At 38.5% G+C, this 12,248-nt stretch overlaps 2 protein-coding genes across 2 annotated transcripts; one reads left to right on the forward strand and one right to left on the reverse strand.

The window, feature by feature from the left end:
• Positions 1 to 5,419: 5,419 nt before the first annotated feature.
• On the reverse strand, positions 5,420 to 6,562 carry LOC138370837 (transcription initiation factor TFIID subunit 1-like). The gene is made up of 3 exons (XM_069335445.1): positions 6,508 to 6,562; positions 5,956 to 6,345; positions 5,420 to 5,736 (listed from the first exon to the last, which is right to left on the reverse strand). Exons 1-3 carry the CDS (start codon positions 6,560 to 6,562, stop codon positions 5,420 to 5,422), a joined length of 762 nt encoding a protein of 253 aa, XP_069191546.1.
• Positions 6,563 to 6,657: 95 nt separating this feature from the next.
• LOC138370838 (uncharacterized) lies at positions 6,658 to 7,430 on the forward strand. Its single transcript, XM_069335446.1, has 2 exons — positions 6,658 to 6,682; positions 6,832 to 7,430. Exons 1-2 carry the CDS (start codon positions 6,658 to 6,660, stop codon positions 7,428 to 7,430), a joined length of 624 nt encoding a protein of 207 aa, XP_069191547.1.
• Positions 7,431 to 12,248: the final 4,818 nt, after the last annotated feature.

Raw genomic sequence — 12,248 nt, forward strand, 5'->3', positions numbered from 1 at the left:
CAACACGAGACGAGCAACACAGCACGAACACTAAGTACACAACAACTACGTCACTTTACCACAACAATCAAAGCTAATTTCCACCTTTTATTTCCAGTAAATCTAAACTTTCTAAGAGTTAACATTGAGTCACGTTAACATCTAGTAACGACGTGTTACCGGGTGTCCTGGGTGTTCTTCACAGTGAACTCTCACCAGTTTGCTAGACACGAAATAATAAAAATACTCGCAACCGTAAATCGCAACGCTGTAATTGGCTAGTTAACACACTGTAATTGGCTAGTTAACACACTGGTGCTAACTAACACTTTCTTTATTAAATATCACAACAGCCAGTCTTCATAACTTGGTGTGACCGAACACTTGGGAAGATTTTCAATACACTTTAGAGGTGTCAATTCATCACAACACAGCCAGCACAACACAGCTATCACAACACATCTATCACAACACAGTCATCACAACAGAGCCATTACAACACAGCTATCACAACAGAGTCATTACAACACAGCTATCACAACAGAGTCATCACAACACAGCTATCACAACACAGCTATCACAACACAGCTATCACAACACAGCTATCACAACAGCTATCACAACAGCTATCACAACACAGCTATCACATCACAGCTATCACAACAGCTATCACATCACAGCTATCACATCACAGCTATCACATCACAGCTATCACATCACAGCTATCACAACACAGCTATCACAACACAGCTATCACAACACAGCCATCACAACACAGCTATCACAACAGCTATCACAACACAGCCATCACAACACAGCCATCACAACACAGCCATCACAACACAGCCATCACAACACAGCTATCACTCGCCACCATTAACGTCATACTGGCCTGACCCGCCTAAGGGCCCAAACAGTCTGCCTTTCGAGGTTCCAATAAACTTCCTAATAACCCCATTTAAAGCCAGATAATGTTTCATCACAACTCATCATCAACACATGTACCAGGTTGTGCACCTGGTACATGTGTTGATGAGTTGATGAGTTGATGAGTTGATGATGATGAGTGTGTTAATCTTACTCCACGTGTTCCAATAACATTGCAGTAGGTATTTTGCCCTTTTAATTTAATGGGAGTAAATCAGCTGATGGTTGTAAACACTGGCTGTGTTTACATTGACCAGCCGCTGGCTCCCTGGTGGTGGCGTACGAGAATTTCTAGGTTAGAGAGGGTAAGAAGCACTTTGTACTTCGGTACATTTGTACCTGTACAAATGTACCAAAACCGAACAGTTTGAAGCTACAATATGTTCATATATTATACAAAATATATAAATACAAGGCACAGTTTAAAATATCTTGTAGATCAACATGTAAAGATGACAGTCCACAAACCTCTCCATGTTGACATTTCTTCAGACTTTATACCATAATAACATAAGACTTGGTGTTGTAATGTTGATAGCAAACTATATCTTTCCACCGTTCACAAATTTAAAGATTGTATGGTCTTTGGGAGTTTACCCGAGTTTACAGTCGAGGAAAAGTATTCCTTAACCCCCAGCTCGGAGAAAATGGCAACACCGCTTTGTTATTGTCGTAGTGTTGGGTTAACTCATGAATGGCTAGGCGCTTTGTAACGACGCTTCTCATTGGTCAAAACTCCACACACGCCGGTTTATACAATTCACATTACTATCGAAAGGAAAATAGTGTAGAACAGTGAATAAAAATAAATATATGTAGATTAGTGATATAGGGAGATGGATCTTCTTTTATGCTTAAGAGTTGACTGACCTTTGATATAAATGATATACAGTAAGATATGCTGGCGATGAGTCACAATAACGTGGCTGAAGTATGTTGACCAGACCACACACTAGAAAGTGAAGGGACGACGACGTTTCGGTCCGTCCTGGACCATTCTCAAGTCGATTGAGAATGGTCCAGAACGGACCGAAACGTCGTCGTCCCTTCGCCTTCTAGTGTGTGGTCTGGTCTACAGTACGATAATTTTACCTACTGGCATTTGGCTGTTGTGGCAAACGACGTGACGAGTGATTGATTGATTGATGATTAACCAACTCAAGAGATGGCACGGGCATGAATAGCCCGTAAAACGCCGAGACGTCACACACAGAACGCTCCCAGCAGCGTTCTCACACCTCAGTCAACATCAACACACAAAAGTTGTTTTTGAAGTTAAAAGTGGTTTGCAAACACTTACCTTTGCAAAAATAGTTGTTTTGTCTTATATTAATAATGTTTTCAATTCCTAATTACACCACAATTTTAGTCTCGATGATTCAACACAAACTATGACGATACAAGTTTATTAGTAAATTTAATTATTAATAAATTTAATTATAAATTATATAAATTTGAATGTATAATAAAGGGTAATTAACACAGGTGAAAGTTTTACTCGGGGTGAAATAACTTGTGGTAGCATTAACGTTGTAAGTTAACAACACACTGTAACTTGTTGAATTAAAATGACTTGAAGTTTAACACGGTGAGATTAACCATATTTATTAAACATGGTATGTTTGACAAGGGTTAATACTGTGTAACTTCCAGAGAGTAAGTCAACAATGGGGATTTAACATTGGTGAAAACGTTAACTTGGTTAAATTAACAATGTAATACAGTAACATTGTATGAAGTTAACATTGTATTGCCGAGTGCGGGGGGGTGGGGGTCCAGCAGACCCCTCGTCCCCCAGGGCTCTGGGGCGGAGATCCCCATATTCAGTACGTTAAAAGAATGTATATTTAGAGAGAGAGAGAGAGAGAGAGAGAGAGAGACAGAGAGACAGAGACAGAGACAGAGACAGAGAGAGAGAAACTAAAAATATGACAAATCACTAATAATATTATAAGAGTAATTCGTGGCCATGTTAAAACGATCGTAATTTTTTTTTGTCCCCTAACTCCCCTTGCCACTCCGGGGGGGTATAGGGTTTTTATGTAGCTTCGGAGCCCGATCCCCCCAGCCACAGGGCATGGCGAGACGGACCCCTAAGCATACCTAAACTAAAATAAACATATATGGCAGATCTCATCACACCCACAAGAGTTAAGATGATACTAATAATACATAATAATAACCTGAAAATAAACAAAAACATTAATGGAAAATTCTTTTGTAGTTGGTTTTTTCTATATGGGACACAGCACACATAGGTAGGGGTGCACAGTATAACATTATGGGACACAGCACACATAGGTAGGGGTGCACAGTATAACATTTAAAAAGAACAAACAAACGCTGAAGGCCAAAGCAGCAGGCTGCCCAATCGGCAGGGATGATGATTTGACGTCGGCATACATGGAAAACTAGACACGGTGGATGCTCCTAACTAGGCCCCGGAGCGGGAGGGTTATCATGTATGCGCATGGGGTCCCTCCGGTCGCTGCCTTATCTACTCGCGGGCTCTGCCAGGTCATCCACCCTCTTATGAGACGCCATTAGGAGAAGTGGTACTCCAGATGACGAAACTGCTTAGATAGTTGGCTACCAGCTGACTTGGCTGCGGTTCACCTAAGCGTGACTATAGTTACCCTTGTGCACCCTGTGCACAGTGATCCCGGGGCTAGGGAGGCCTGCCCCTTGACGTGGCCTTGGACCATATTCTGTATATAGAATAGGTCCAGGTCAGGGCCTTCACGGAGCAAATCTCGAGGTCGCTCTTGGTGAGACCCATACCTTGTAGACCACGCGCACTCTCCTTGCACCATCCACCTCTCCAATTAAGGGTTATTGAGGAGGCGGATACTGTAGGCTTACCGGTATACTCCCGGACCTTCTGCAGGATCTCGGGGGTGCCGTATTTGTCGCACTTGCTCTGATGTGGACAGAGAAGCAAGCACTGCTTAAGAAGCACTGCTATTGTCACCTGCTTAGCTAAACTATGTCGTTCACTTCCTGAAACTATTATGTGCCTCTGTAACCCTCTCCACCACCACCCATGTGATGGGTATCGGGTGCATAATAAAGAAACTAACCTTATGATAAATGTTAAACAAAAGAGTTACTTTGTTCGTAAAACGTTAATATATATATATATATATATATATTATATATATATATATATATATATATATATATATATATATATATATATATATATATATATATATATATATTCCGTCATCAGTTGTCACATCAGTTGATGAGACTAATCCGGCATAAGAGTGAGGGCTATACCCTGATTTACCTGAAGGTCACACTCTCTAGGGGCCTCGACGAAGACAGGAAGTTGGCGGCTTGTCAAAGGTTCTCTCATTTTTGTAAACTGGATCAACACTTCTGCATGTTATGACATTTTGGGGCTGACACTTGGATAAATTTGTTAATTAAATAATTAGGAAAACGTTAAATTTGCTTAATACAAGTAAAAGTAAATCAACTTAATATAAGTAAAAGTATAAGTAAATAACAGGACCTATATATAAAGTAAATTCACTTAACGTGCTTAAATTATGTAGAAGAGAAGGGAACTATGAGGGAAAAGTACCAAGTCATTTCGACCATATAGCACTTGGATGGATATGGATTTGCGATCCTTATATAAGTTACATTAGAGAAAATATCAGGATAGGGATCAGGGGGAAAGAGATCAGGATAAGATATATTAGATAAATCTAGTTCATCGTTTCGGGAGGTTATTTGGAGAGAGAAATGATAAGGGCGATAACTACTGTATTAATACACCAACGGAGCAGTTCATTAATGTATTATGTCTATTTAGTATTATAACGAACTGCCTATACGGAAGACGGGTTGTACTCTGTTGATGTTGAAGCCGGTCCAACATCAGTCAAGTGGCCCATGTAGCACTCACTTGATGTTCTATATCACCCGAGTGATGTTCTATATCACCCGAGTGATGTTCTGTATCACCCGAGTGATGTTCTATATCACCCGAGTGATGTTATGTATCACCCGAGTGATGTTCAATATCACCCGAGTGATGTTCAATATCACCCGAGTGATGGCCTGCATCACCCGAGTGATGTTCAATATCACCCGAGTGATGTTCAATATCACCCGAGTGATGTTCTGTATCACCCGAGTGATGTTCAATATCACCCGAGTGATGTCATATATCACCCGAGTGATGATCTATATCACCCGAGTGATGTTCAATATCACTCGAGTGATGTCATATATCACCCGAGTGATGATCTATATCACCCGAGTGATGTTCAATATCACCCGAGTGATGTCATATATCACCCGAGTGATGATCTATATCACCCGAGTGATGTTCAATATCACTCGAGTGATGTTATATAACACCCGAGTGATGTTCTATATCACCCGAGTGATGTTCAATATCACCCGAGTGATGTTCAATATCACTCGAGTGATGTTCTATATCACTCGAGTGATGTTCTATATCACCCGAGTGATGATCTATATCACCCGAGTGATGTTATATAACACCCGAGTGATGTTCAATATCACCCGAGTGATGTTCTGTATCACCCGAGTGATGTTCAATATCACCCGAGTGATGTTCTGTATCACCCGAGTGATGTTCAATATCACCCGAGTGATGTTCTGTATCACCCGAGTGATGTTCAATATCACCCGAGTGATGTTCAATATCACCCGAGTGATGTTCAATATCACCCGAGTGATGTCCTGTATCACCCGAGTGATGTTCAATATCACCCGAGTGATGTTCAATATCACCCGAGTGATGTTCTGTATCACCCGAGTGATGTTCTATATCACCCGAGTGATGTTCTATATCACCCGAGTGATGTTATATAACACCCGAGTGATGTTCTATATCACCCGAGTGATGTTCAATATCACCCGAGTGATGTTCAATATCACTCGAGTGATGTTCTATATCACTCGAGTGATGTTATATAACACCCGAGTGATGTTATGTAACACCCGAGTGATGTTCAATATCACCCGAGTGATGTTCTGTATCACCCGAGTGATGTTATATATCACCCGAGTGATGTTCAATATCACCCGAGTGATGTTCTGTATCACCCGAGTGATGTTCAATATCACCCGAGTGATGTTCTGTATCACCCGAGTGATGTTCAATATCACCCGAGTGATGTTCAATATCACCCGAGTGATGTTCAATATCACCCGAGTGATGTCCTGTATCACCCGAGTGATGTTCAATATCACCCGAGTGATGTTCAATATCACCCGAGTGATGTTCTGTATCACCCGAGTGATGTTCTATATCACCCGAGTGATGTTCTATATCACCCGAGTGATGTTCTATATCACCCGAGTGATGTTCTATATCACCCGAGTGATGTTCTGTATCACCCGAGTGATGTTCTATATCACCCGAGTGATGTTCTGTATCACCCGAGTGATGTTCTGTATCACCCGAGTGATGTTATGTATCACCCGAGTGATGTATATTACTTATCACTCTGCCCGACACCCACTCCAGTGTGTTACCCTATTTATCCGTACTATTATACACACTATTATACACACTATTATACACACTATTATACACACTATTATACACACTACTGTCACTGCTGGGTTGCATAAACAGAGAGGGAACGTACTTGGGTTCGTTAAGCATTTCGTTAATTGTTCATCAATTTCGTTAGAGATTTGTTCACGTTTAATGCTCTAATTGGACCAGGAGGGCACATTACAATTAAATTCGGGATAGAAATGAGGGAATTAGTTCCTATAACTAGCTTGACATTGATATATGGAGAAAAGATATATTACAAAAGGGAATAATTATTATTGGAGATTTTTTACAACTCTCAGATCTTTTTAGACTCTCAGATCTTTTTAGACTCTCAGATCTTTTTAGACTCTCAGATCTTTTTGGACTCTCAGATCTTTTTAGACTCTCAGATCTTTTTAGACTCTCAGATCTTTTTGGACTCTCAGATCTTTTTAGACTCTCAGATCTTTTTAGACTCTCAGATCTTTTGGACTCTCAGATCTTTTTAGACTCTCAGATCTTTTTGGACTCTCAGATCTTTTTGGACTCTCAGATCTTTTTAGACTCTCAGATCTTTTTGGACTCTCAGATCTTTTTAGACTCTCAGATCTTTTTGGACTCTCAGATCTTTTTGGACTCTCAGATCTTTTTAGACTCTCAGATCTTTTTAGACTCTCAGATCTTTTTAGACTCTCAGATCTTTTTAGACTCTCAGATCTTTTTGGACTCTCAGATCTTTTTGGACTCTCAGATCTTTTTAGACTCTCAGATCTTTTTGGACTCTCAGATCTTTTTAGACTCTCAGATCTTTTTGGACTCTCAGATCTTTTTGGACTCTCAGATCTTTTTAGACTCTCAGATCTTTTTAGACTCTCAGATCTTTTTAGACTCTCAGATCTTTTTAGACTCTCAGATCTTTTTGGACTCTCAGATCTTTTTGGACTCTCAGATCTTTTTAGACTCTCAGATCACAACTAAAAAGATCTTTTGAGCGCCGATAATTAATTTGGAAGTCATTGTGCTACATAGATTCTTAATCCCAAGGAAATTAATAGCTATGAGCTGATTTATGGTAACAAGACAATTTTCTTCAGGAACTTAAGGTCTTCTTTGCCAGTATAGAATCCATAGCATACTCCTTAATTCGATGCTTAGTGAACGTTATGAAGAAACGACATAGTATGATACACTGTTTTCATAGTTGCATTAAATAAATCCAGAATACACCATCACAGTATGATACACTATTTTCATAGTTGCATTAAATAAATCCAGAATACACCATCCCAGTATGATACACTGTTTTCATAGTTGCATTAAATAAATCCAGAATACACCATCACAGTATGATACACTATTTTCATAGTTGCATTAAATAAATCCAGAATACACCATCACAGTATGATACACTATTTTCAGGTTGTATTAAATAAATCCAGAATACACCATCACAGTATGATACACTATTTTCATAGTTGTATTAAATAAATCCAGAATACACCATCACAGTATGATACACTATTTTCATGTTGTATTAAATAAATCCAGAATACACCATCACAGTATGATGCACTGTTTTCATGTTGTATTAAATAAATCCAGAATACACCATCACAGTATGATACACTATTTTCAGGTTGTATTAAATAAATCCAGAATACACCATCACAGTATGATACACTATTTTCATAGTTGTATTAAATAAATCCAGAATACACCATCACAGTATGATACACTGTTTTCATGTTGTATTAAATAAATCCAGAATACACCATCACAGTATGATACACTGTTTTCATAGTTGTATTAAATAAATCCAGAATACACCATCACAGTATGATACACTGTTTTCATAGTTGTATTAAATAAATCCAGAATACACCATCACAGTATGATACACTATTTTCAGGTTGTATTAAATAAATCCAGAATACACCATCACAGTATGATACACTATTTTCAGGTTGTATTAAATAAATCCAGAATACACCATCACAGTATGATACACTATTTTCATAGTTGTATTAAATAAATCCAGAATACACCATCACAGTATGATACACTGTTTTCATGTTGTATTAAATAAATCCAGAATACACCATCACAGTATGATACACTATTTTCAGGTTGTATTAAATAAATCCAGAATACACCATCACAGTATGATACACTATTTTCATAGTTGTATTAAATAAATCCAGAATACACCATCACAGTATGATACACTATTTTCATAGTTGTATTAAATAAATCCAGAATACACCATCACAGTATGATACACTATTTTCATGTTGTATTAAATAAATCCAGAATACACCATCACAGTATGATACACTGTTTTCATGTTGTATTAAATAAATCCAGAATACACCATCACAGTATGATACACTGTTTTCATAGTTGTATTAAATAAATCCAGAATACACCATCACAGTATGATACACTATTTTCATAGTTGTATTAAATAAATCCAGAATACACCATCACAGTATGATACACTATTTTCATAGTTGTATTAAATAAATCCAGAATACACCATCACAGTATGATACACTATTTTCATGTTGTATTAAATAAATCCAGAATACACCATCACAGTATGATACACTATTTTCATAGTTGTATTAAATAAATCCAGAATACACCATCACAGTATGATACACTATTTTCATAGTTGTATTAAATAAATCCAGAATACACCATCACAGTATGATACACTATTTTCATGTTGTATTAAATAAATCCAGAATACACCATCACAGTATGATACACTATTTTCATGTTGTATTAAATAAATCCAGAATACACCATCACAGTATGATACACTATTTTCATGTTGTATTAAATAAATCCAGAATACATCATCACAGTATGATACACTATTTTCAGGTTGTATTAAATAAATCCAGAATACACCATCTCCATCTCCAGTGTGAGCATCTCCTCCTGATAATATACACCAAGTATCATTGATATATCATTCTCTTCCCCTGCGCCAGATACACGCTAATTGGACTCTCCCTCCTCGCCCTGAGTTATAACTTGTCGCATTGGTCTTCCTCTGAAATAATAATGTACTCACTCATGCCAGTTGAGCTCAACCATTCATTAATTTCTTCTTTATCACAGTGGGAATGATAGTTAGTGTAACCTTATTTGCACGCAATTTCACGCTCCACAGCCACGCGACATCTACCTCCTGGGATACATCACAGGTAAATCTGGGTACAAGATGATGATGTGATGATGAATGGATGGTGAAAACGTTAACTAAATGTTATATGAGCATTTTCCCCACTGGGAAAACATCTCTCACTACATACCAAAAACTTTTAGGTTACCACTATTTTCATCATATAAGTCATTTCTTCTCTCTTAATGGTTTCTATATTGACCATTAACTCAGTAATTTAGTGTTATTATACCATTAGAGAGCTTCCTATAATTCCCAGCTATGGAGCTATTTTTCTAATCCCTATCAGTGAGAGAGAATTGGTTTGTCCGAGGCTAGAGGCTAGAGGCTTGGGACTAGCCAAGCCTAGGCTAACCAAGCCCTGGGACTAGCCAAGCCGGGGGCTAGCCAAGCCTTGCATGACTATTCAGGGCCGTCTCAGGTCCTCCATGAAGGCGCTCACAGCCCTAATACCTTCTCGAAGGTTGTGAAATATTATGCCCAAAGTCCATAGACTTTATCATTAATTTACTTCCAAATTCAGATTTTGATCTGAAAACACGCACGTTCAGATGACAGATTTGATTTCTGGGTGCAACTGTTGGGTTACAGTGATGTAGAGAGTGTGTATTAAATGTGGGTGAAGTAATGGAGACACCTGAAGGCTGAAGATGGAGAAGGGCGGGTGTGTGTGTGTGTGTAATTACCTAAGTGTAATTACCTAAGTGTAGTTAAAGGATGAGAGCTACGCTCGTGATGTCCCGTCTTCCCAGCACTCTTTGTCATATAACGCTTTGAAACTACTATCGGTCTTGGCCTCCACCACCTTCTCCCCTAACTTGTTCCAACCGTCTACCACTCTATTTGCGAAAGTGATTTTTCTTATATTTCTTCGGCATCTGTGTTTAGCTAGTTTATATCTATGACCTCTTGTTCTTAAAGTTCCAGGTCTCAGGAAATCTTCCCTATCGATTTTATCAATTCCTGTTACTTTTTGTATGTAGTGATCATATCACCTCTTTTTCCTCTGTCTTCTAGTTTTGGCATATTTAATGCCTCTAACCTCTCCTCGTAGCTCTTGCCCTTCAGTTCTGGGAGCCACATTATAGCATGTCTTTGCACCTTTTCCAGTTTGTTGATGTGCTTCTTAAGATATGGGCACCACACAACCGCTGCATATTCTAGCTTTGGCCTAACAAAAGTCGTGAACAATTTCTTTAGTATATCGCCATCCATGTATTTAAAAGCAATTCTGAAGTTAGAAAGCGTGGCATAGGCTCCTCGCACAATATTTTTTATGTGGTCCTCAGGTGATCGTTTTCTATCTAGACCCTCCCCTAGATCTCTTTCTTTATCAGAATTCTTTAAAGATTTCTCACATAATATATAGGTTGTGTGGGGTCTATGTTCTATTCCACATTCCATAACATGGCATTTATTAACATTAAATTTCATTTGCCAAGTGGCGCTCCATGTACTTATTTTGTCCAGGTCTTCTTGAAGGGCATGACAATCATTTAAGTTTCTTATCCTTCCTATTATCTTAGCATCATCAGCAAACATGTTCATATAATTCTGTATACCAACTGGTAGATCATTTATGTAGACAATAAACATCACTGGTGCAAGAACTGAACCCTGTGGTACTCCACTTGTGATATTTCTCCAGTCCGATACATAGCCTCTGATCACTGCCCTCATTTTTCTATCAGTCAGAAAATTTTTCATCCATGTTAGAAGCATTCCTGTCCACCCCTCTAATATTTTCCAGTTTCCAGAACAACCTCTTATGTGGAACTCTGTCGAAAGCCTTTTTTAGGTCCAGATAGATGCAGTCAACCCAACCATCTCTTTCCTATAATATCTCTGTTGCTCGATCATAGAAACTGAGTAAATTCGATACACAGGATCTTCCAGATCGAAAACCATACTGTCTGTCTGATATTATATCATTTCTCTCCAGGTGTTCTACCCATTTAGATTTAATTATTTTTTCCAATATTTTGACTATTACACTTGTCAATGATACCGGTCTATAATTAAGGGGGTCTTCCCTGCTTCCACTTTTGTAGATTGGAACTATGTTAGCCTTTTTCCACACATCAGCTACAACTCCTGTGAACAGGGATGCCTCAAAAATCAGTTGAAGAGGAATGCTGAGCTCAGGTGCACATTCTCTCAGAACCCATGGTGAAACTCCATCTGGACCAACTGCTTTGTTCTTATTTAGCTCCTTGAGCATTTTTTTCCACTTCGTCTCTAGACACCTCTATGTGCTCTATGTTGTTCTCTGGAATTCTTATTGTATCTGGTTCATTTTGTACAAACACACTTTGGAACTTTTCGTTTAATGTTTCACACATTTCCTTTTCATTTTCCTTGAATCTATTTCCCATTTTCAACGTCTGAATATTATCCTTTACCTGCAATTTGTTGTTTATGAATTTATAGAATAGACCTGGTTCTTTTTTACATTTGTCTGCAATCCCTTTTTCAAAATTTCTTTCTGCCTCTCTCCTCACTGCCGTGTAGTTGTTTCTCGCATCTTTGTATCGCTGGTATGTTTGGGGGTTTGGCCTCTTTCTGTATTGATTCCATTTTTGTGTCATTTGGTCTCTGGCCCTCTCGCACTTTCTG

Source organism: Procambarus clarkii, chromosome 33 (genome assembly GCF_040958095.1).
Source record: "Procambarus clarkii isolate CNS0578487 chromosome 33, FALCON_Pclarkii_2.0, whole genome shotgun sequence".
Classification (NCBI taxonomy): domain Eukaryota; kingdom Metazoa; phylum Arthropoda; class Malacostraca; order Decapoda; family Cambaridae; genus Procambarus; species Procambarus clarkii.